Source organism: Brienomyrus brachyistius, unplaced genomic scaffold, assembly GCF_023856365.1.
Source record: "Brienomyrus brachyistius isolate T26 unplaced genomic scaffold, BBRACH_0.4 scaffold64, whole genome shotgun sequence".
NCBI classification, from domain to species: Eukaryota; Metazoa; Chordata; class Actinopteri; order Osteoglossiformes; family Mormyridae; genus Brienomyrus; species Brienomyrus brachyistius.
In genome coordinates this window covers 811,407-836,357 of record NW_026042339.1, presented here as the reverse complement: position 1 = coordinate 836,357, position 24,951 = coordinate 811,407, and the positions used below count along the sequence as shown (strand labels likewise).

At 51.0% G+C, this 24,951-nt stretch overlaps 1 protein-coding gene across 11 annotated transcripts in view; it reads right to left on the bottom strand.

Annotated features, from left to right (window-relative positions):
• The window catches only part of LOC125725271 (protein scribble homolog), a 47,573-nt gene that overhangs the window by 7,661 nt on the left and 14,961 nt on the right, over nucleotides 1-24,951 (bottom strand). For 3 of the 11 annotated variants that reach the window (XM_049002035.1, XM_049002041.1, XM_049002040.1), the window contains exons 7-38: nucleotides 24,436-24,510; nucleotides 24,074-24,218; nucleotides 22,892-23,010; nucleotides 22,061-22,260; nucleotides 21,542-21,708; nucleotides 20,640-20,767; nucleotides 20,444-20,557; nucleotides 20,255-20,359; nucleotides 19,698-20,051; nucleotides 18,173-18,235; nucleotides 13,968-14,057; nucleotides 13,544-13,621; nucleotides 12,808-13,104; nucleotides 12,343-12,423; nucleotides 10,694-10,930; nucleotides 10,372-10,482; nucleotides 9,176-9,352; nucleotides 8,943-9,059; nucleotides 8,483-8,671; nucleotides 8,259-8,357; nucleotides 8,097-8,153; nucleotides 5,759-5,839; nucleotides 4,116-4,187; nucleotides 3,880-3,927; nucleotides 3,644-3,760; nucleotides 2,848-2,988; nucleotides 2,336-2,383; nucleotides 1,882-2,046; nucleotides 1,230-1,395; nucleotides 923-1,118; nucleotides 740-829; nucleotides 307-456 (exon numbers count right to left, since the gene is read on the bottom strand). In XM_049002035.1, the coding sequence (XP_048857992.1) occupies nucleotides 307-456; nucleotides 740-829; nucleotides 923-1,118; nucleotides 1,230-1,395; nucleotides 1,882-2,046; nucleotides 2,336-2,383; nucleotides 2,848-2,988; nucleotides 3,644-3,760; nucleotides 3,880-3,927; nucleotides 4,116-4,187; nucleotides 5,759-5,839; nucleotides 8,097-8,153; nucleotides 8,259-8,357; nucleotides 8,483-8,671; nucleotides 8,943-9,059; nucleotides 9,176-9,352; nucleotides 10,372-10,482; nucleotides 10,694-10,930; nucleotides 12,343-12,423; nucleotides 12,808-13,104; nucleotides 13,544-13,621; nucleotides 13,968-14,057; nucleotides 18,173-18,235; nucleotides 19,698-20,051; nucleotides 20,255-20,359; nucleotides 20,444-20,557; nucleotides 20,640-20,767; nucleotides 21,542-21,708; nucleotides 22,061-22,260; nucleotides 22,892-23,010; nucleotides 24,074-24,218; nucleotides 24,436-24,510 (4,277 nt within the window). The remainder of the gene's footprint in view (nucleotides 1-306; nucleotides 457-739; nucleotides 830-922; nucleotides 1,119-1,229; nucleotides 1,396-1,881; nucleotides 2,047-2,335; nucleotides 2,384-2,847; nucleotides 2,989-3,643; nucleotides 3,761-3,879; nucleotides 3,928-4,115; nucleotides 4,188-5,758; nucleotides 5,840-8,096; nucleotides 8,154-8,258; nucleotides 8,358-8,482; nucleotides 8,672-8,942; nucleotides 9,060-9,175; nucleotides 9,353-10,371; nucleotides 10,483-10,693; nucleotides 10,931-12,342; nucleotides 12,424-12,807; nucleotides 13,105-13,543; nucleotides 13,622-13,967; nucleotides 14,058-18,172; nucleotides 18,236-19,697; nucleotides 20,052-20,254; nucleotides 20,360-20,443; nucleotides 20,558-20,639; nucleotides 20,768-21,541; nucleotides 21,709-22,060; nucleotides 22,261-22,891; nucleotides 23,011-24,073; nucleotides 24,219-24,435; nucleotides 24,511-24,951) is intronic. The other 8 variants (XM_049002036.1, XM_049002043.1, XM_049002044.1 and 5 more) reach the window with 8 other exon arrangements.

Sequence of the window (24,951 nt, the reverse complement as noted above, 5' to 3'; positions counted from 1 at the left end):
AATCTGTCCATAGCATGGTCTAAAATGTCTGATAGTTCCATCACTTTGGGCTTGTAATGCTTGAAATGGGCTTTAAATGGAAGTAGGGTTTGGGTCCCACTCACTTTTACCACAATACAACCCGTGTCTAGGTTTGGCCGGTCACTGCCCACGACATCTCCACGAAAACCAGCCAACATGGGCTGAGCTGGCCACACACACATAGACAGAAGACGGGTCCGGTGAGCAACATCTCTCCATCCATACAAGGGCCGTGTGATGCCTGAATATCAGGTGTGTTGTGTGTCCTGTGTACCAGCTGGCTACCTTTCTGCTCTCCACCTGGCCCTCTTCTCTGCCTCCAGTGCTCGCTTCTCTGCAGACGAGAGCTCCCTGTCAGAAGGGCTGGCCTGCAGCTCGGGGTCCCACGGGTGGAAGGGGGGGCTGGACTCGCCGAGATATAGAGGCTTCAAGCTTCTGTTAACGACAAACATCTAAGAGCCCTGCGCATGTGCAAATCTATCATCTCAATCGGATCTCGAAGCATGTGTCTGCTCCGAGCTTCAGTTTAAAAGGCATGTATTTAGGTTTCATACAAGAGCGAGGTTTCAGTTCTCTTCTGAAAATGAGTGTGTTTAAGCAGTTTCTGAGACTGCATCATGCTGTAGTTCAGGCACTTTTTAAAGGAAAAGCTTATCTTATTGATACTGGTCAATGTCATTCACCAAGCACATTCTGAAAAATGTCAAAAAAGTTTTACCTCGTCAAAGAATTGGGTCTCTGCTCCAGTTTCGAGCTGCTATCAAGCGAGTCCCTCTGAGGAGATCCATTCCTGTCCAAGAACGAGGGCCTGAAAAGGCCGATTATGATTATGGCGTGCCCCATGCACACAGAGGCTGAACATCAGCAGCTGTGCGTTAACACAAGGGTGTTAAGGTCGTACCCGGTAATGGACGCGGTGCCACAGATCTGGGGCGATGACCCAGTCTGTTCTTTTTCAGGCTTGTACGCCACTCCATCCAACAGAACCTTGCCCTGGGCCCTTATTTCAGCCATCTTCTTGGCCAGGACTATCTCCTCTTCATCGTCTTCATCCTCATTTAGTAGGTGCCGGTGGCTATGCTGCTGAATCCATCGGGCTGGTATGACAGGCAGATGGACAGCAGAAGCAGAACTTATTAAACTTAACAGGCTGGATCTTCTAGTTAGTCCAAGTGGCCAAAGCCAATTCTCCTTGCCGAAGAGCCTACCTTCCTCTTCCTTCATTTTCCTCAGGTCATCCTCGCCTACCAGCGACACCCGGGGCTTGGGTTTGGGGTTTGCTGTCTGCTGCTGCTTCATGTCAACCTCAAAGTACTTCTGTCGGTCCTTGAAAGAGTGCCGTTCTGGGTTGCCCTGTCCAGTGGGCGCAGGTGCCTGCCACAGGAATGGGGGTGGGGGAGGGGACGTGACACCAATACCATCAAAACCCCTTCACTGTAAATTAGGGTCCTATTCATACTCCTGAATAATTTCGAGATGACTTGTTCAAAGAACCGAAAGCATGCAAGACTCCTTACAGATACAACTATACAGTTTTGCAGTTGTAGAATGCATCAGCCTTAAAAATGTTGCCATTCCTTTGCAGAATGGTCAGTGTTGAAAGGAAGTTCATGTTAGTAATATACAGGGATCACCATTCTTCATCATCAGTGGTTAATCGGATAATTATGAAACTCCCCAAGTCTGTTAAATATTGAGTTACTGCACCATTTGGAGGCCCACATTGCACACCTTCAATTACAGCACCATCGGAAAACCCCGGAATTAATCAGAGAGACCTCAGGTCAACACCACCATGCCCCGCAGTGTTGGTTCCTGAGCTGGCCACCACCTGAGGCTGCAGCCCCCCACCAGGGGTACCTGTAGGTCCAGTGAGGGCCGGGACCGGCGTGGCACAGCAGCCAGATTCATGTAGTCACTAAGGTCGGAGGTGACGGGGGCATGAGGGGAGACAGGGACTGTGTCCACCCTGCCCACCCTACCGAGCTTGGCCTCACTCTCAAATACCTCGTTTTCCAGCTCGGGCTGCAAGGGCCACAAAGGTCATCATTGGCTGGTTCACGAGCTGATGTCACGCAAGTTATTGTCCTGGGGGCGCCCAAGCCGTAAGGTCACTAACGCTCAGAGCCCCGATGATACAACCATTGGCCAACTCGCCTTCGCAAATGCATGAGGATGTTATCAAATACCCCGATATGACATTCCAGTCCAGAGAGCACCATGTGGTTCCCGGACTTAATTTGATACTAGAAGTCATTCATTCCTACCCCCGCAGATTTTAGAGTTTGTATGATCATTGTGCTGCCAGACTTACCTCCACAAGCTGCCGGGACTGAACGCTGGGCTTTGGGCTGAGCGGCTCCTGCATAGCCAAAGACAGACAGTCAGAGGGCTCGGGAGATGAAAGGGGACATGCTTTATGCAGGCCTAAGGATACATGATGAGGAGGAAGCAAGCATAGGCTCCACATCCCTCAGCCAGCACCTGCATCCCAGATTTCAACAACAAACTTAATTCAAAGCCATTTACAAAAAAAAATGATGTAGTCTTCACACTTTGTTTTATGAAATCTGTATGCAAGAAAATCATGTTGGGAAAAGCATTTCAAGGATTACAAGCCCAACTTACTGGCTTCAGGAACGGAGGCTTCCAGAACCCCACCTGACAGTCTAAGAGAGGCTCCCGGAACCCCACCTGACAACTCAACGGAGGTTCCCGGAACCATACCTAGTAGCCCCATGGAGGGTTCTGGAATCCCACCTGACAGACTAAAAGAGGCTTCCGGACCCCCACCTGACAACCCAAAGGAGGCTCCCGGAAGCCCACCTGGCAGCCCCTTGAAGGCTTCCGGAACCCCACCTGCTCGAGCACAGCCACGGAGCAGGGCACAGCCGCAAGGGCCTTGTAAGTCTGCTTCATACTGACGGGAAGGTCATTTGGCGAGGTTGGGGGAGGAGAACGCAGAGACTGGTATTGGGGGGAATGATGGGGAGGGGTAGAGGAAAAGAAAGAGGAGAGAGCAACCAGAACAAAGTCAACACTGAAGGTCAACGAATAAGCAAACTACTCAAATGAAACAAGAGTAGAGAGACAAAGACGTGCTCGCTAAGAAGGGGGCGATGAGGAGATACAGCTAAGGTAGTACTATTACGGAAGGTCAGGGCTGAAGATGCAAGAGAATGCAAACTAATCACAGGAAACGAGAGCAGAGACAGAGGACGTGCTCACTAAGAAAAGGGGATGAGGAGATGCTATCAAAGATGGACGGGTTTCTGCTACAGGCTGCTGCCTCACACTCTACATGCGTGTAGCTGAATATCAGCACGTCTTAATCCACAGAATAAAGAGTGAATTACATGTGAGCAACATCACACACACTTGACCGCAAAGCAAGCATCTTAAAAGGTGTCACTTCATTGACACAGAAGCGATGGAATGGAGATGTATGACCTCATGGTACACAAGATCAACGTGGATATTCCAAGTCTGGGCCTCTATACACATAGGGAAAGCTGGTACCAGACAGCTTGGTTTTAGTTACTTCTTGACACTCGGTGCCGAGTTCCCCATTCTAAGCACATATTCCCACAGGCTCCCAAAACCACAACCTAGAAGTTCTTACAGTGGAACGAGGGCTGATGAGTGGTGGTCCAGGTGACTTTGGGCTGGACCGGCTGTCTGGACTGGACGCTGAGCTCGGCCACATGGGAGACAAGGGCTGGATCTTGCCCGGTCTGGTCTTTAAGGGCAAGAGGAGCAGCAACACAGGCCACATTATTCTCCCTGTATGATGGCGTGTCTTCAGGAAGAACACACCTCAGGGCACGTCAGCAAATTCTGACATCATGACAGACTCACCGGGACACTTTCTTTGGCAGCTAAACCAGAGATATAATGATGACTTGGCTGAAAGACATAAAAGGAGCAGATTTACGGGCAGGTCGCCTCATATAGAGAGAGAGCAAGGTGAAAAACAATACACTGGGTATTCATTGCATTAGAGTGTCCCAGGCATGAGATAACACCCACACTAGCAGTAACCATAAAAAACCAATATGGCTGATGGTAGGTTAAGGCAGAGAGCAGGTCCTTACCGGAAGGGAGGAGGGGGAGTGCGAGGTGTTTTGGCTGGGGCTGCTGAACCCCGGCGACTCAGAGGAAGGCGTCTGAAAGCACACACACCCCCCACACACCAGCATTACCATTCAGCATCCTAACACTCCCAACACCTATCACTGTCAACAGTCTAGCCCTAACCCAACATTATAAACATCTATAACCCTGATAAACTTGCTTCTCTCATTGACTTCAAGTCCTTCGTTCAGGAGCATTAAACAACCTTCAGATTGCATCTAACGGGTCTAACATCTACACTGAACAAAAATATAAACGCAACACTTTTGTTTTTGCTCCCATTTTTCATGAGATGGACTTAAAGATCTACAATTCATTCCAGATACACAATATTACCATTTCTCTCAAACATTTCTCACAAATCAGTCTAAATGTGTGATAGTGAGCACTTCTGCTTTGCTGAGATAATCCATCCCACCTCACAGGTGTGCCACATCAAGATGCTGATCTGACATCATGGGTAGTGCACAGGTGTACCTTATACTGCCCACAATAAAAGGCCACCCTGGAATGTGCAGTTTTGTCTCACAGCAAAATGCCACAGATGCCACAAGCATTGAGGGAGCGTGCAATTGGCATGCTGACAGCAGGAATGTCAACCAGATCTGTTGCTCGTGCATTGAATGTTCATTTCTCAACCATAAGCCGTCTCCAAAGGCGTTTCAGAGAATATGGCAGTACATCCAACCGGCCTCACAACCGCAGACCACGTGTAACCACACCAGCCCAGGACCTCCACATCCAGCAGGTTCACCTCCAAGATCGTCTGAGACCAGCCACTCAGACAGATAATGCACGGCCCCATGTTGCAAGGATCTGTACACAGTTCTTGGAAGCTGAAAATGTCCCAATTCTTGCATGGCCAGCATACTCACCGGACATGTCACCCGTTGAGCATGTTTGGGATGTGCTTGACCGGCGTATACGACAGCGTGTACCAGTTCCCACTAATATCCAACAACTTCGCACAGCCATTGAAGAGGAGTGGACCAACATTCCACAGGCCACAATTGACAATCTGATAAACTCTATGCGAAGAAGATGTGTTGCATTGCATGAGGCAAATGGTGGTCACACCAGATACTGACCGGTTCTGAGTCCCCAGACCCCCAATAAAGCAAAAAACTGCACATTCCAGGGTGGCCTTTTATTGTGGGCAGTATAAGGTACACCTGTGCACTACCCATGATGTCAGATCAGCATCTTGATGTGGCACACCTGTGAGGTGGGATGGATTATCTCAGCAAAGCAGAAGTGCTCACTATCACACATTTAGACTGATTTGTGAGAAATGTTTGAGAGAAATGGTAATATTGTGTATCTGGAATGAATTGTAGGTCTTTAAGTCCATCTCATGAAAAATGGGAGCAGAAACAAGAGTGTTGCGTTTATATTTTTGTTCAGTATAATTATATCTAACAGGTGGCTGGAACATTTTTAAAACACACACAAAGGCCCTTCATACAGGATACAGTCAGCCTGCTTACATTAGTGACATTCAATCTGCCTGCTGCTGCACTTGTCTTTCCACCTGAAAGGCATTTGGTGACTGACCGGCCTGCCGAACCTTCCGGGCTGCTGATGGTGGATGAAAGTTACTCACCCGGTTGATCTTTTGCAGGCTGGTGACAGGCAATGCCGCCAGGGTCCTGTAGTCCAGTTTGAGCGGTCGGGTTTTGAAGGTCTGAAGGAGGGGAACACAGTAAGAGGAACAGCACATCTATGCTGGAAAGGACCTTCAAACTACTCAATGAGTACAAGGTCCCAGTGAGCCTGCAGCCCATTCCAGGAAGCTCAGGGCATAAGGTGGTGGACGCTGGGTGGGACGCCGGCCCAACGCTGGACACACAGGGGCCAGGATTAGAATCCCAGACCTGAAGATGTCAAGTGCCACCCACAGAGACAGTGCCAGCCAATCACGAATTCTAAAAAACCAATTAACCATGGAAGACATCTACTTAATGCGAGAGAGGCTTCACTATAAATGCCACAAATACAGCATGACTTGACTGTGGTGTCTGAACAGTGGGGGCCAGAACCAGAAATTCAACCAGGTATGAGACTCAGATACATAAAGAGAATCACAAAGAAAAATCACCAAAAATCACAAATGCGTATGCTGGGGGGGGGAGTGAATCAACTTGAGAAATTTAAAAATTAAGTGTTTCGTTCACGATACATGACCTGCTGGATTGCATTCCATACGTGCATATAACTCAAAACGTCTTTAGTTCATCTCAGCCGGCCGGCCGGCGGATAGTCCATCAACATCGAATCAACACGCAAGCAGAATTATAAGCATGCAACACTAACCATTATTATCAATGTCTGTAACAACTGTTCGCCTGACATAAATATTCGAATAAATCCAAGTTGAATAGAAAGTTTGACGTTATTTTTATTCTGTTATAAATGACCACTCTCTTACAGCCGCGCCCCATTGCCTCTGAATGCAACGTAACAAATGACAATGGGGCCGAGTTTATGACTTTAAGGCGGGAAGTGCAAACGCCGTCAGACAAAACGACCACGTCGGTGCTTCCCCACATCATCTCTAGCTTTTACACGGCCACAGCTCCTGAGTGCGACATGAGTTTTTTAGGACGAACGGTCTCTGTTAAACAATATCTCATAAACGATCTAAAAAAACAGGTTTGCAATGCACCACGGACCTCGGAAATATCTGGTTTAAAAGGCGCTGTAACATTACGGAAATGGCGACCCATTTTGTTTTATTTGAAAGTGATTTTATTACAGTAAATCTCAGGACATCATTCTTTTCTTATCCCTAAAGTTAACAGGAACGTTTGTAGCTCCAAAAAACAGTGCATAAGTCGACTGACGATCGCCCATGCGTACGTACGGGGGGGGGGGGGGGGGGGGTCAACTTCCCAGCGTATGTGTGTGTGCAGGGGGTGGGGGTCCAAAAAATCGGTAAAATGTGCGTACTTACTAAAAGTATGGCCCCTAATGGAAATGCATAGTTCTGATTATTAAATTCATTTTTGTTTACTTAGCTTCTCAGTACCACCTCGTACACCTTTATATATATAATGTTTATTCTAGTTCATGAACCTAAATTACAAGTTACAAAAAATCTGGTAGAAATTTAGACAAAGGGAGGAATATAATTTAAGATTAACTGTCATTGTTGACACACCACAGCACACAGTGCACAATAAGGAAGTGTGTCCTCAGCATAACATTTAACTCATATGTGACATAGCAGGGAACTGCTAATTCAGCGCCCGGGGAGCAGTGCTGGGGGGCGGTACCTTGGGGGCGGTACCTTGGGGGGCGGTACCTTGGGGGGGGCGGTACCTTGGGGGGCGGTACCTTGGGGGGCGGTACCTTGGGGGCGGTACCTTGGGGGGGGCGGTACCTTGGGGGGCGGTACCTTGGGGGGCGGTACCTTGGGGGGGGGGAGGTACCTTGGGGGGGCGGTACCTTGGGGGCGGTACCTTGGGGGTTCGGTACCTTGGGGGGGCGGTACCTTGGGGGGGCGGTACCTTGGGGGGGGGGTGGTATCTTGGGGGCGGTACCTTGGGGGCGGTACCTTGGGGGGTGGTATCTTGGGGGCGGTACCTTGGGGGTGGTACCTTGGGGGGGTGGTATCTTGGGGGCGGTACCTTGGGGGCGGTACCTTGGGGGCAGTAACTTGCTCAGGGTACCTCAGTGGTGACTTGCTGGTCGGGGATTCGAACCTGCAATCTTTCAATTACAAGTCCCTAAGCATTAAGCCACCACTGCCCAATATAATACTGTGATGTAATATCAGGAATGCATCATGGCACCCAGTGACACCCCCCCCAAAACACTGCTGTTCCAGCACGGGGTCCCAGCTCAACAACCGAGCCTCGTCAATGATTTCCCTGCACCGTCATGACAAGTTCAGCCCCCGGTCCTGCGGTGCCCCCCCCACCAGCCGCAGCCCTGCTCACCACATCCTCCGCGGCTTCCTTCTCCCACCGGGAAGCATCATGCACGCTTTCTGTCTCCTATACGGACAGAAGAGGAGGAAGCAATGGGCTAATGTCGCCCACAGGCCACGAATCTGGGATACAGTCAGCACATCTCCGCGCTCTGCATGCAGAGCCTCTTACCTTCTGCATGAGAGGGATCTGCACTGGGTTCAGGTCCCTGTCAATGGAGGAGATGCTCTCCACACTGGTCTTGCGGTTGGCAATAACACCAGGCGTGCTCTGTGGGTGTGCAGGCATGACAGAGGTGTGCGCAGGCATGACAGAGGTGCCTCACAGCTCACAGAATCCCTTCCAGCCTCAGCGTTGGAGCTCATTCAGGTAAAAGATCCCGATTCCACACTCACCTCCAGGGCGCCGGCTTCTCGGGCATCGAAGCCATCGCAGAGCAGCAGGGAGATCGTCTCCCCGGCCCGGCGCAGGGCGCTCACGGCATCCGCGTGGCTCTGGCCCAAAAGGCTTTGACCGTTCACCTCCAGGACGCGCATGCCAGCTTGCAGGCGGCCGTCCCTCGCTGCTGCCCCGCCGGGACTCACCTGGGAGGACAGACAGAACTGGGTTGGCCACCCCTTCACCCCCAGAGATGCTGATCAGACGCCCATTTACCCCCAGAGAGTCGGTGTGGCCACCTTTTTACCCCCAGAGAGCCACACGTTTGCCCCCCAGAAAGCTGCACCTTTACCTCCCCCCCCCCCCCAGAGAGCCAGCCATTTACTCCCTGCCAACCTAGCCACTGAGGGACTCTTAAAAAGAATCATATATCTGCAAACACTATTTGTGTAGCATCACACAAAGGGATGAAGTCACCTTGGAGATAAAGATTCCCTCGTCGGTGGGGTCAAAAGGGTTGCCGGTGTGACCTTTGGCTCCACCCCGAATGTTGATGCCCAACTTTTCTCCTGGTAACTTCTGAATCTCGATCTCCTGCAGATGCACGATGGCTCAGGATTACGCTCAGGAGTCTTGCAGGTGCGGACAGTAACATGGATAGCGCTAAAGCCACCAATGAAGAAGCCCAGAGTCTGCAGTGAGGGTCACACCTGCATGCCAGGAGGGGCGGGGTCCCTGCGCACCAGCAGACGCATCTCCTGCTGGCTGGACAGCAGCGCACCGACGGCCTCCTGGTGCATGGCCTGCCGCAGGTCGGTGCTGTTCACCTCGAGGAGGCGGTCGCCCACCCGCAGGCCCGCGTGGCAAGCCACGCCTCCGGGCACCACCTGAGGACGGCAGGCAGACAGAGATATACCTCATTTCCACTAACACTGGTGCTGGAATGGTCCTGGCTTGGTTCTGGCTTTGAGAACCAACCTGCGTTTCCACCAGTTTCAAAAAGGTCCAGAACAGAAATGTTACACAGACGGGAGTGATAGCAAACTAAATTTAGTTTTTAGGATTTATTTTGCCGAACTGAAAAAACGTTTCTGGAGTGTGACTCTATTGTCTGTATCCACGTTTGTCTCCCCGTCTGTGTGTGAGTGAAAAGCTCCGCTGTCCTTTCATGGATCATGCAATAAAGGAGTCTGCTAAAAACTAAAAACTTCGCAGTCGGCCTCATGATCTGTTCACCACTCAAACGCAAAAATATTTTATTTATTCAACCTGTGACATATTCATACTTTCTTGTTAAACATATTTTCACCATATCTTTCATTTTTTTCAGAATTAAAAAAACGATGCAACCTTATTCTGCCAATAAGCTGGCAAGTCATTTCACTGCCCGCACTGCCGTTATTAGACTAACTAATTGGTTATGGATTGAATTTCCTGGGTATATGGAAGGTTTGGACGCCACAACCCGTCCCACTTTCACTGCCAGCACTGCCGTTATTAGACTAACTAATCGGTTATGGATTGAATTTCCTGGGTATATGGAAGGTTTGGACGCCACAACCCGTCCCACTGTCACTGCCAGCACCGCCGTTATTAGACTAACTAATCGGTTATGGATTGAATTTCCTGGGTATATGGAAGGTTTGGACGCCACAACCCGTCCCACTTTCACTGCCAGCACTGCCGTTATTAGACTAACTAATCGGTTATGGATTGAATTTCCTGGGTATATGGAAGGTTTGGATGCCACAACCCGCTGATGTTATGGTGCCACATCCTGAGCCCAGCACCACATTGGGGCAAACAACACTATAGCGAGGCAGAGGGGAAAAGACAGGAGGAGGATGGATATAGGGAGGAAGATGGAGATAGGGGGGAAGCACAGGGAGATGGAGGTGTGGGGGACCTTGGAGATAAAGACGCCGGGCTCCGTGACCCCGAAGGGATGGCTGGCGTGGTCACTGCCCCCCACGATGCTCAGCCCCAGCGGGCCACCTGTCTTCAGCAGAGTCAGCTCCTGTGGGGAGGCAGAGGGAGGCAGGAGAGCGGCGGTGAGAATGCATCGCCCAGAGCGGAGGTGCAAAGGCCGCTCACATGCAAACCGCTTACTCCTATGTCACGCTGAAAGCTAAACCTTTCGCACTGTTAATAAACACTCATTTACTTACATGTCACAACTGTAAAGTAAGCAGTGAAACTGCCCCACCTGTGACCCCCCACAGCCTCACCTCGATAGGGTAAACGTCCGCACACGGCTGATCCAGGCGCCCACTCTGAGAACAGGTACCGGTGGGGTCTGAGTCACTGGGCTGGGGGGGCGGGGGGGAGTGTGGCCGGGGCCCGGCGGGGTGACCCTCGTTGGCATCCTGCTCACGCTCCAGCAGCAGAGAGATGGTGGGAGAGGTGCTGGTGAGCAGTGTCACCGCCTGGTCACGTCTGGCATGCGCCATGTCAACACCATTGATCTGTGGTGACACCAAATACGCACGTCACCCACCGGGGATGGACCGAGCCACCGCACATCCCTGGCATGCGGAGCCAAAATAACCAGCTAAACGGGTTTATCTGATGGACCTTCATAGCTGAAAGGGCGTCAGGGGAACGCGCCTCTGGCTGCTCCACATGTGTGTTATGGCTGCACACAGATAGGCGGGAGGCGGACATGTCAACACACACAGCCTGATACTGTACAGGAAAAACGGACAGCGGCCTGGCTGCATGTGGGCGCGCCTGAAAGCACAGGGCTGATCATGAGGGTGTGAGAGGGACAGGGGGAGGGAGGAGGAGGAGGAGAAAGGGGGGGAGAGGGAAAAAAAGGGGAGAGGGGAAGAATGAGGAAGAGGAGGAGAGAGGGAGGGAAAGAAGGAGAGAGGGACAGAGAGAGAGCTTGACAAAAGAAGGAGCAGGAGAGAGGGGGATGGGAGAGAGGGTGAAAGAGGGTAGAAAGAGGGGGAGGGGGAAGAGAGAGAGTGAGGGGGAGAAAGCAAGAGGGAGAGAAAAAGAGGGATGGGGAGAGAGGGAGAATGAGGGAGAGAGAGAGGTGGGTAACTGATGTGAACTAATTCAGCCAGTGGCCTGAGGGAGGCGTCATATGCACCTGGTAGGGGGCGTCTGCATGCTCCTGGTGAGCACGATGGAGTACAGCTGCGCAGCTGCCTGTTTGCACACAAATGCCATCACTCTGCGAACAGCGACGGTCACAGCCCCCAGACACACCTGGGGCAGTACCCCCACCAGTCTATCTGGCCAGCTGCTTTTGCTGGGACAGTGACATAACTTTCTCTCACAAATGAAAATATCAGGCCAGCTTCCAAAGGCACCCAGGTCACAGCCCTGTCACAGCAAGGCTGCTGTTTCAAAGCTGCAGAAACGCTCAGACATTCAGCAGCAGTAACTGGGATTTAATCTCACGTGTGTTCAAGTGTCTTCAAAAACCACGCAGCTTTTGTTGGACGTTCAGACACAAACTCCGTTCGCTTTGGTCATGGGAAAACAAAAGCCAGCCCAGACCGGGACAGTACAGGCTCTTACTGCTGATAGGTTAGCTGAGGCTGCTGCCATGGTAACAGATGCTGTTACCATGGCAAAGGGATCAGAGGCTCCACCCACCTCCACTAACACCAAGGCTGCCAGCAAGCGGGCAGAGAAATGCTGCGTATGTTAGCGTGTGAGGGCATGCAGGTAAAGCAGGGAGGCGGGGAGAGGGGGTACGGGGGGGGGAGAGAGCCATGCCACCCGAGCGCCCGTCACAGAGAGAAGCGAGGGATCCAAAATAGAGGGGGAGAAGGACCGGCCTCGCTGACTGACAGCTACGGGTAGCAGTGGTTATGCGAGGCGAAGGTGAAGATGAAACTGTGCAGAAGCAGGGGTCACTCACAGAGAGAACCCTGTCCCCCACGCGCAGAACTCTGTCACGGTGGGCGGCCCCTCCCTCGGAAAGGCGGGAAATGAAGATACCCTGGCAGTGGAGGAGAAGGCGGTTACCATGGCGCCACCAGCAGCAGCACCAGGGTATGGAGAGTGGCATGATGGGGAATGCGCAGTGCACCTCAGGCGATAGGCGGGTGGCCCTAAAGGAGGAGCAGCCTGAGGACCTAGAAGGGATGTCAGCAGGACACGAGCAGGAGGCCCAGGACACCAGAAGCTCACGGAGATGTGTGGATGTTCACCATTCTTACCGTCTGTGTACACCAGGGATTCTGAGTTCGCGCAAAGTCCCCTCACAGTCCGTTGGCATTTCACGTTTCTTGTCACCAGCGTCCTCATTAAGCATTTGTCCATGATTGTGCAGGAAATACGCTCCCCCACCCGCACCCCACCCCACCTTACTCTGACCACTCACGGTGTCTCCCTGGCGATACGGCGTGGAGCCCTTTCCCCCGGCGATGCAGAAGCCCAGGCCGACGTCATCGCGGACGATGGAGGCGGAGACGCGCTCACGGTCACCGGGGGGGCGGGGCTCGTCCAACGGCACGCAGGGGGAGGAGCTATCCTCGGGTCGCAGGGGTGTGGTGCTGACGCCGTTCTCTGGCTCTACCATGCGCTCCCGCTGCAGCATCATGGTGATGGCCGTCCTGGAGCTACGCAGTGCCACCACAGCGTCCTGGTGCTCCGCCTCATACAGATCCACACCGTTCACCTGATGGGAACCGGAGCCAAGTAAGAGCGGGAATGGGAGAACGAGAACGCCCCCCCAATAAGCAGAGCGGGCCATGCCTCCTAAAATAGAGAGCGGGCCACACCCCCTAAAAAGCACAGTGGGCCACGCCCCCTAAAAAGCATTAGTGGGCCACGCCCCCTAAAATACAGAGTGGGCCATGCCCCCTAAAATACAGAGTGGGCCATGCCCCCTAAAATACAGAGTGGGCCACACCCTCTAAAAAGCACAGTGAGCCACACCCCCTAAAAAGCATGTGGGCCACGCCCCCTAAATACAGAGTGGGCCACGCCCCCAAAAATACAGAGTGGGCCACACCCTCTAAAAAGCACAGTGAGCCACGCCCCCTAAAAAGCACGGTGGGCCACGCCCCCTAAAAAGCACAGTGGGCCAAGCCCCCTCAAAGTGCAGTGTACAGTACCTGCAGCAGTTTATCTCCCACTTTGACGCCAGCATGAGCAGCAGGACCGTCTTCAGAAACCCTGGAGATGAAGATTCCCTGGAGCAGGAGAGGAACAGAGCAGAGATATATTTAGATTTTATATGATTACGAAAAACCTTCAGATTTGATAAATATAGCATCATGTGTGTGAATTCTGTTCTCAAGCTCAAATAGGCAAAAGCTTGGAAGTGTTGTCCATCTTACATATGACATGTTACATATGGTTGGAAAAATGGGTCCCTATGACAAAAGAGCTCCCAGAATGCACCAGCAGTACACAGCTCCATCCTGTGAGCAGGTCAGTGTCACTAAACAGCATCCATGTTCAGTCACACATACAAAGGCATGGCAGAGGTAACACAGAGTCGGACCGGGGCCAGCCTGGAAGCCCTCTGCTGCCTACCTCGTCATCCCCCTTGTAAGGCGTCGAGCCACGACCTCCCGCAATACTGATGCCCAGCCCCCCCGCCTGCCGCAGGATGGTCAGCTTCAGCTGTGAGCAGAACAGAGCGGAGAGGAGGAGTCAGCGATGACAAGGTGGTGCCCCCTAGCCTGACAAGACCACAGTGATGCAACCTGACCACGTGTAGCAGGACACACCTTTCGCTGGGGGGGGGCTTATACTGTAGTCTGATGCCGGTTCAGGACACTATGTAGTTTTTACATATTTTAGTTTCAGTTTCAATTTTAGGGATAGACTAAAAGCTGTAGAGCTGCTTGCTTAGTTCAGTACATACGTTGCAAATTTATTGGTTTTATAACAAAAAAAAACATTACTTTATTCATTTGATTGTTTACATGAAACATCACTATAGAAACAACCCAGTAGTTTTAACTAAAACATTTGATTCAAGTAATTATTAACTAAAAACCGAACTGGTTCTAAATGAGCTCACAAAAAGTGTTGGGGGCAGCTGATGAAAAGATGTAAAGTTAATTTTTTTAATTAGTAATACCTTTGTAACAACAAAAAACACCAAAGTGTTCTTTATAGTGTCTGTTTAGTGAGCCAGGGACTACAACTGCAATTAATAACAAAATGGCAAGAACCAAGCTGAATCAGCCACTTAAGAAGAAAATGTTTGTTCAGAAGATTGCAGATATGTCAAACAATCCAAAACCAAGTGTTCAAAATGCCTTGAGGCACTGAAAAATAAGAGGTCCTTTAAACCTACCAAAGTCGAGTCGTCCAAAATCCACAATTTCAACTGATGACAGGAAAATTATTTGCATTGCTAAGAATGATAGTAAAATAACTGCAACACAAATTCAGCAAGAACTTAGAACTTCAAAAGCTCGCATCTCAACACAGATGATCCAGAAAAGATAGCCGAGGAGCAGGGCGGAAGCCTGTCATCAGCAACAAGAGCCCAAAGGCAAGGCTACCGCGTAGCAGGAAATCATTTCGGAAAGCCTGTTTCATTCTGGAAAAAGATGCTTTGGGTCGACGAGCCGAAGATCGACAGTTGGAAAGGCAATTATGTAGCAAAAGAAGGGAACTGCCGAAGATCCTGAAAACACCACGACCCCTGTGAGGCACGGTATTGGCGAGGTGACGGCATTGGCAGAAACAGCAGCCTCAGAACCAGGAGACATAGTAATTAACGAGGACATAACCGATGATGGTTCTCATGTGGTGAATTCAAAAAAAAAAAAGTAAGTTTGTATATGCCCAAAAATGGTTTATGGGTTTGTCATGCAAGTTGATAATGACCCTAAGTATACAGCTATACAAGTATACAGCCAGTCAGGAGCCCATTGCAGAGGAAAAATGTACAACCGTGGAGTGGCCATCGCAGAGCCCTGACTTAAACGCAATAAAACACGTTTTGCCTTCTGAAGAGAAAACTCAGCGACGAAAGACCAAAGAATAAAGCTACCAAAGCTAAAAGAAAGAAAGCAAGCCTGGAGGAAGTCTTGTTTGTGAAAGTACCAAGAAACCTGTGCACTCCATGCCAGGAGGACTTGAGGCTATTGTTAAAAATAATGGATATGCAACAAAGAATCAGCTATTTTTCTCATAAATAAACAGAAAAAAACAAGCAAAAAATTTACTAGATCTGTCCCAACGCTTCTCATGAGCTCTTATAAAACTATAATTTAGTTTTCAATTTATAACTATTTGGAATAAATGTTTTAGTTTAAAGTACTGGTTGTTTCTATAGAGATATATTTTTTTGTAAACAAAGGAACAGAGATTTTCATTATGAAACCAATAAATCTGCAACATTTTTTTATTGAATTAACCAAGCGTCTCAAGAATTTCTGCAAGCAGCGCTTGTGCGTGTTCAGAAAACGGGCAAAGCATGTTCCAGGGTTAATGAATGGTAAAAAAACAAATCATTACTTTGGCTAAATAGTATTTAAAAAACATTTTTGCTTCTATTCGTCAAAAATTTTTTATAGTTAGCTTTGGAAACAATATTTATAGTTCTTGTTTAGTTGTTAGCATGAAAACAATCTAATTTTATTCCAGTTTACGAAAACGTTTTCTTATAATTTAAGTTCTTTTTGATGCAATAACCCTGAGCAGGACTGGAAAATGACTCACTGGAGACACAGAGCTGAACCCCCACGTTAGCACACCGGTGTGCTGTCAGACGGTGGAGAATGTCGGCAAAAAGGAGGAATGGAAATGAAGGGAAGGACGAGAGGAAGATGGTGATCACAATTCACAGTGCATGCATTCACTACTGCAGCAGGCAGTCTACTGTGGCAAGAGCACAGACAGACGGACGGTCTATGAATCATGGGTAAAATAAAGCATGACCCATTTGATTTCTCTAGAGTCCAGTTACAGTAGTTGTGCTCATTTAATTACTTACTGCCCCTTTACTTGTGAATTTAACTTTAATTTAAGGTTTAAGAGGTTTAAGCATGTCTGTGCTGCTGGAACGCACAGATTACACTTTTTCCACGGTGGTTCCTCATGGGAGTATTTTTCTCAGCTGTCTCAACAACAGGGGCAGTAACACGCCCAGCGCACAAGAATGGGGCAGTAGAACACGCCCGACACACACACACACGTCGGGGGCAGTAGAACACGCCCGACACACACACACGTCGGGGGCAGTAGAACACGCCCGACACACACACACGTCGGGGGCAGTAGAACACACCCAACACACACGTTGGGGGCAGTAGAACACGCCCAACACACACGTTGGGGGCAGTAGAACACGCCCAACACACACGTCGGGGGCAGTAGAACACGCCCGACACACACACACGTCGGGGGCAGTAGAACACACCCAACACACACGTTGGGGGCAGTAGAACACGCCCAACACACACACACGTCGGAGGCAGTAGAACACGCCCAACACACACACACACGTCGGGGGCAGTAGAACACGCCCAACACACACACACGTCGGGGGCAGTAGAACACGCCCAACACACACACACACGTCGGGGGCAGTAGAACACGCCCAACACACACGTCGGGGGCAGTAGAACACGCCCAACACACACACACACGTCGGGGGCAGTAGAACACGCCCAACACACACACACACACGATGGGGGCAGTAGAACACGCCCAACACACACACACGTCGGGGGCAGTAGAACACGCCCAACACACACACACACACGTCGGGGGCAGTAGAACACGCCCAACACACACACACGTCGGGGGCAGTAGAACACGCCTAACACACATACACGTCGGGGGCAGTAGAACACGCCCAACACACACACACACACGTCGGGGGCAGTAGAACACGCCCAACACACACACACACACGTCGGGGGCAGTAGAACACGCCCAACACACACACACGTCGGGGGCAGTAGAACACGCCCAACACACACACACGTCGGGGGCAGTAGAACACGCCCAACACACACACACACGTCGGGGGCAGTAGAACACGCCCAACACACACACACACGTCGGGGGCAGTAGAACACGCCCAACACACACACACACGTCGGGGGCAGTAGAACACGCCCAACACACACACACACACGATGGGGGCAGTAGAACACGCCCAACACACACACACGTCGGGGGCAGTAGAACACGCCCAACACACACACACACGTCGGGGGCAGTAGAACACGCCCAACACACACACACGTCGGGGGCAGTAGAACACGCCCAACACACACACACGTCGGGGGCAGTAGAACACGCCTAACACACATACACGTCGGGGGCAGTAGAACACGCCCAACACACACACACACACGTCGGGGGCAGTAGAACACGCCCAACACACACACACACACGTCGGGGGCAGTAGAACACGCCCAACACACACACACGTCGGGGGCAGTAGAACACGCCCAACACACACACACGTCGGGGGCAGTAGAACACGCCCAACACACACACACACACACACGTCGGGGGCAGTAGAACACGCAGAAAATGAGGGCACAAATAGCAGAGGAGGCAGCAGAGATGGATGGGGGACAGGCACAGTGCTGGGAGCATGCAGGGAGGGTGGGGCCACCCGGCCAGGTGCATGCAGTCAAACAGGAGGGATGGTGGCGAATTTGGCCTCAGAAATGGATGTGGGCAATTTTAGATGCAATACGGCACTGGCAAATGACTGTACAGAGAGGAGGAAAGGAATGGGAGAGAGAGCAGGTACAGACCTCTTCTTCCTCAATTCGAGCAGGCTCAATCAGAAGATTATTGACTTGATCAAATGACACCCCCTGTTAGGACAGGAAGCATTGAGAGTCATGCGGATTAGTGGGGGCCACATAATATCCCCCCCGGCCCCCAAACACACCACATATACACATGCGCCTGGGGCCAATATCCCACACCTACACCAGCAGAGACACCCGTGTAAAGGAGAATGGGGGGGGGGGGCACACTGGCATCGATCTAGTTGAGCTTTGAGGAAAAAAGACAAGAAAAGAAGAGGGAGAGATCCAGTGAGATGGTTCCTTCAAAGCCTGCTGGCCCAAAACATCTCCTCTGGGGCATGTGAGGCTGGAATCGGTAGCAGTCTGCACAGTGGCAGCTGCATGGCCAGTGAGGACACAGTTTTGGCCCCCAAGCCCTGCTGTTTGGTTGGATCCAAGGAAAAGAGATGCTTGGACATGTTTGACAAAGAAGACTGAAGGTGGTTTCCACCTCTGTCATGCAGACGGTCAGAAGTGATTCGGAAAGACCATAAGACACAACGTCGCGCGTAGACACACATGCAGTCTACGTATTCATATCTTTATCAGGACTCTGCATTCATTTAATTTCTATAACTCTAATCCCAACATGATGACCGTAACCCCCACCCAGCCCTAACCTTAACCATAAGTAACCAAACAAAGTGGAATTTTTGCCATTTTTAGTTTTCGGTTGCATTCACAGTTAATCCTTGTAGGGATCAAAAAAATGTCCCCACAAGATAAAAAGCTTCATCCGGTCCCCACAATATAACACACACACACACACACACACACACACACACACACACACACACACACACACACACGCACACAGATGCATACAGACACACACACACAGACACACACACAGACAAATTCAATCTGTTCAGGCTGTTGTCCGGGGCACCCGACACCAACTTCATTTTCAGTCCACTATCTACCACAGGAACCTGGGGCATAATCTTTGTTCTCTCTAATAAAGCTCTTTAAATACGTTGATATTTCAGAGGTTACGTGTCAACATATACCATTCACACAAGCTTGCAGTGGCTTCAGACTTGGAGAACGAACCATCCGCAAGAGAATGGCTTGAATCTTAAATTATAATAAAAAAAATAATGTCCTGTAGAGCTACACAGTCAAACACACAGCTACAAGGTTGAGGCTGACTGGCTGAGGAGGGCAGTTCTGGAGGACTTATGACTCGAGGATTTCGCCTTCCTGAACCTCTGATAGCGTATGTGAAACTACCCCCTAACCCAATGCTCTCTGACCGTTTCTTACAGAAAGAGTTACTTTTACAAGGAAAATTACCAACTCGTACCGGCATATTTCGCGAAACAGAGGAATTTATCGGAAACTGTGGACCTTGGCTTCGTGTTACTGTCGGAATTTGGCCCTTGGGTAGATCGTTGGGGATGACCTGCCCTAATCGATGTTGACAGAATGCTACTTCAGATACGCTGCGGTTTATCGGTCAGTCAGCGACTTCACTTCCACCCACCTTAACAGGCTGCAGGGAGGCGTTATATCTGTCCGTCCATCCCTCCATCCTGGGGAGAGGAGAGATGTTCTCTGCTTCCTCCTCCTCCTCCTCTTCCTCCTCCTCTTCCACTCCTTCCTCAGGTGCCGGGTGCGTCCCATCGGCGCTGAATCCTTGAAGCAGAGCTGCCACCGCCTCCGGTTTCGGAAGCTTCGAGACTTTGAAATGCTTCTTGTAGTGGGGCGTGTCCTTCCGGATCAGCCGCTGCCGTTCAGCGGGAGCGACACGCCGCTCCCCATCGTCGCTCGGCTCTTCCTCATCGTCCTCCTCCCCACCTCCACGGATAATGGGCTCCTCTGCGAAGTGCACGGTGGGCTGCGGATGAGAGCGATTATGAGACCCTATGCCGCTTCCTCATTTGCTAATTATACGGGAATCCTCCTCGCAGCCGATCCTTTTACACTCGTTTGTATCGCCGTGCAAACGTTACGCGACGCAGATGCCTGAAGCTCCAAAATCACCGACAAATTTCCATGCTTGGAAATCTTTCCCTCCTAACAAACTGCAGATCTGCTCACCTCCACGTATTCCACTTCCATTTCATCCAGCTCCTCCGAATCATTTTCGTGTCGGTGAGGTTGGCTGGAGGTCTGAGAGTCTGGGCTGTGATTGGTCAGCGTCGCCTGCGTGCAAAGCGGCAGGCTATTACCCCGAACACCGTCCGCATGCACATGCCGATCCTGTACAGATGCGGCTATGTTCAGAACCTCCTCTGTGTCGGTCCTCTCCTCCTCCTCCTCCACGTGCGGCCTCCTCTCCTCCATGACCTTCTTCATCTCCTTCAGCTCACTCGGGTGCGGTGTTGCCCGTCGATGCAGACCCTGACATGTATACAGGTGATGTTAGCGACACAAGCCAAGCCAGTGAGCCCCCACATGCCCCCACCCCCACGTCATCAAATACCCCTCGTTCAGCCGCGCTCTCCTCATCGTGCTCCCGGTCTTCCAGCTTCTCCTGGAAATGGATGGTGGGCACGCGGTTCGGGTTGCTGTCCATCCAGCTGTCATCGGTAGGAGTGGCCGGCTCGTTCTCTGTGACATGCAAGGAGGGAGGGGGGGGGGGTCAGGGTGTGAATGTTGAGGGCCCTGATGTTCAGGGATCTGAACCAAGCCAATACTGCAGAATCTTTGCTGTTTTTTGATGCAAGAAGAAAACTAGCCTATCAGAATGGAAAGGTATGAAATTTAATAGTGGGCGGGGCTAGGAACAGAAAGACACACTCAAGGAAACATCCACCCAATCGGCAGAGTAAAGTACACCTCTGGGTTGTAACATCAGTAACACGGTGTCGTTTATTTCTAGAGAAGAAGGCAGCTCTTTTATCGCAGAGCGCCCTCCAGTGCATGTTTACGCCAGCTGCACTGTACATGAAAGGTCTCTTTTCACTGGGCTCTTGCTCTGCAGGCTTAAAGTGTCTGACACCAAGATCTCAGGCCCCAGCGGGGAGGCTGCAGTCTCTGCTGCTTGTCCAGGTAGAACAATGAGGTCGGCGTTCTATTACCACCCCTTGTTATCATGCATGAGCCAGACACTCATCGACTTCTATTATGAAATGTCAGAGTAGGCATGCACGTATGTCTGCATATGCGTCTCAGCATATAGGAGTATTTCTGTGTATGCTTTTGAGTATGTCTGAGTAAGCATGAGTATCCATCCGAGTATACATAAGTGTGTACATTATAAATATACATTACATACTGTTTCATATACGACTGCAAAAAAATTATAAGATATATAGCCCTCCTAACAGCTACGAAAAGACTAAACGTGTGCCTGACCCCCCCCCTCCAGCCCCCCCGCCTCACCTGGGCTGGTCGACGGCTGCTGTGGTAGCAGGTAGCAGGTGAGCACCGTCTCCCCAGACCTGCTGTCATCTTCCATCTGGAACTTGAGCATGGGCTGCGATTGGTTCTCGGCCAGCCACAGGGCCTTCAGGTTCAGGTTTGCCAGGGAGAACGGGAGGTTCTGAAGCCTGGAACAGGTAGCGGGGGTCACAGGGACGCTTGTGAGTAAACTGTGCGGGGCGAAAAGCCTGACCCCAAACTCACCGCCATGCTAAGGATCAGTCTGGGTCGGTGACAGTGACTTTATGCAAAGGGTCTGCATACACTGAGCTAAAGGCTAAAAATGCTGCTGTGTGTGACTGCGCGACTGAGTGTGACTATGGACATGACTGTGCACATATCCACGACTGTGCACGTTTGTGATTGGGTACGCGACCATGTGACTGCGCGACTGAGTGTGATTATGGACATGACTGTGCACAAATCCACGACTGTGCACGTTTGTGATTGGGTACGCGACCATGTGACTGCGCATGGCACCTGTTCCCCGCCACGTCCAGCACATGCAGCTCGGTGGCGCCTGCCAGCTCGGGGGGCAGCCTGGCCAGGCGGTTCTCACGCAGAGAGAGCACTGTGAGGCTGGCACAGCCGCCGAGCTCCTGGGGGACACCGTACAGACGGTTGCGGTCCACGTTCAGGTTGGTCAGCTTCTTCAGCTGCCCCATGGATCGCGGCAAAGCCTGGTGAGAGAAGGAAGAGAGCGGAGGACGGGATGGAGAGTCGGAAAGGACAGGGGGATTAGGGGAAAACAGGATAAGACAAGGAAACCAGAAGGACAGTAAATAAGAGAGAGGCAGAAGACGACGAAGAAGACAAAACATGAAGGAGAAGGAAGATGGAAGGAGGAGAAAAGAATAGAGAAGTAGAAGAAGAAGAAGTAGTGAGTATGATAAAAGAATGGAGAAAAGAAGAAGAGAAGTGAGGAGAAAAAGAAGAAGGAAGGAGGAGAAAAGAAGGAGGAAGAACGAGAAGAAAAGAAATATGAGAAGAAGCAGAAGAGTGGGGGAGAAAAAAGAGAAGAAGGAAGGAAGGAGAAGAAGAAGGAGAAAATAATGGAGGAGAAGAAGAAGATAAGAAAAAGGAGTGAAGAAGAAGAAGGGAAGCAGACTGTGTGCAGGTAAGAGAAAAGCAGATTATGAAAGACAAGGAATAAGGCAACAAGACTGAGAAGGACACTACTGACGCGTGGGGCGTGGTCAGAGGTGGTTAACCATGATGAGAAGCACCAGCAGTCCACCAGGCAGAAACGATGAAGAAGCGCACATGGCGGAAAGCTGGACAGAGAGAAGGACACGCATGTGGAGGCCAGACCTGGAGGAGGTTTTCAGTGAGCACCAGCTCAGACAGATTCTCACAGTCGCCGATGGCATCCGTCAGGCGGATCAGCCGGTTCTGGTCCACTTTGAGTATGGACAGCTGCTTCAGGCCACCTGCAAGTGCCACCAACAAGGGTATAACTGCTGTAGCACAACTATAACATATTAACTGTCGGGAGGTTAACTGCCGTGGTTTGGCTGCTAAAGGATCCACTACTCTACAGTGCCACCAGCTTCCATGCTGCACCCAAAGGAAATTAGAAACCCACGTCATACTGACAGCCATACTGCACCCAGAGGAGATTAGAAACCCACGTCATACTGACAGCCATACTACACCCAGAGGGTTTAGACCCCCACGTCATACTGACAGCCATACTGCACCCAGAGGATATTAGAAACCCACGTCATACTAACAACCATACTGCACCCAGGGGATTTAGACCCCCACGTCATACTGACAGCCATACTGCACCCAGGGGATTTAGACCCCCATGTAATACTGACAGCCATACTGCACCCAGAGGATATTAGAAACCCACGTCATACTAACAACCATACTGCACCCAGGGGATTTAGACCCCCACGTCATACTGACAGCCATACTGCACCCAGGGGATTTAGACCCCCATGTAATACTGACAGCCATACTGCACCCAGGGGATTTAGACCCCCACGTCATACTGACAGCCATACTGCACCCAGGGGATTTAGACCCTCATGTAATACTGACAGCCATACTGCACCCAGAGGGTTTAGACCCCCACGTCATACTAACAGCCATACTGACAGCCATACTGCACCCAGAGGGTTTAGACCCCCACGTCATACTGACAGCTATACTGCACCCAGAGGGTTTAGACCCCCACGTCATACTGACAGCCATACTGACAGCCATACTGAACCCGGAGGGTTTAGACCCACACACCATGCTGACAGCCATACTGAACCCGGAGGGTTCAGACCCACACACCATGCTGACAGCCATACTGAACCCGGAGGGTTTAGACCCACACACCATGCTGACAGTCATACTGCACCCAGGGGGATTAGACCTTCACAGTCCAGTTCACGTAAGATAAGCATTAAGTAGCTGGACAGCACTCAGTGAGATCTTTGGGACAATGACACAGCCTGACAGTGAGACACTGGTAAATGTCCACCCCGGCGACCTCACCCATGGTGTCTGGCAACAGCTCCAGCCGGTTCTGTGACAGCAGCAGGTCGGTTAGGAGCACCAGGCTGCCCAGCTCCGCGGGAAGCTCCTCCAGGCGGTTTTCTGACACGTCCAGGCACACCAGTCTCCGGAGGTTCCCCAGCTCCTGCAAAAGTGCACAGCGGCAGGTAGAGAGGCGGAGAATTTTTGCGAAAAAGTGATAAGAAATAAGACATAGAAGCCCATGGTGAGCAGGGTCAGTGTATGGCAACCAATCATCGCCTGGTTTATGCAAACCGAAACTGAGAAAATCAGCGAATAAGAAGCCTGCAGTAGAGGTTGTTGATTGGTTAGTCTTCCTCTGTTTGCATTGCCATACTGACCGGGGGCAGGGTAGCCAGGCGGTTGTGGTCCAGCAGCAGCTCCCGCAGGTTGGGCAGAGCACCCAGGGTGTCAGGCTGGGGACACAGAGGAAATGGCCGGTTTGCAAACCCTCCCAGGAAAGTACAAGCACAAAGAACAGAGAGCCTGGCGGCCCAAACAGGCAGCACCGCGCCGAGACATTTTTAAAATGCGACCAGCGGCAAGAGAAAGAAAAAGACATAAACAATGGGACCAAGCCCGTGTGGCCCCCAGAGCTTCACCACCCGCTTTCACTTTGGGGGGGCTGGGGAGGCACTGCCGGCCGCCTAAGACAGCACCACCCCACCAGATGGCTCCCTTGCCGGCCGCCCATTCCACTGCTGCATTATTTCCACGATTGCTTCTTTAATTATTCATTTTTGTAGGGGATTGTGTCACAAAAAAATGGCAAAAAATCTGGCAAAAATAACATTGGATCGTATGCACACTGAACCCGGTGATCGCGTCTCATAAACACAGAACGCCTCTTACATCAG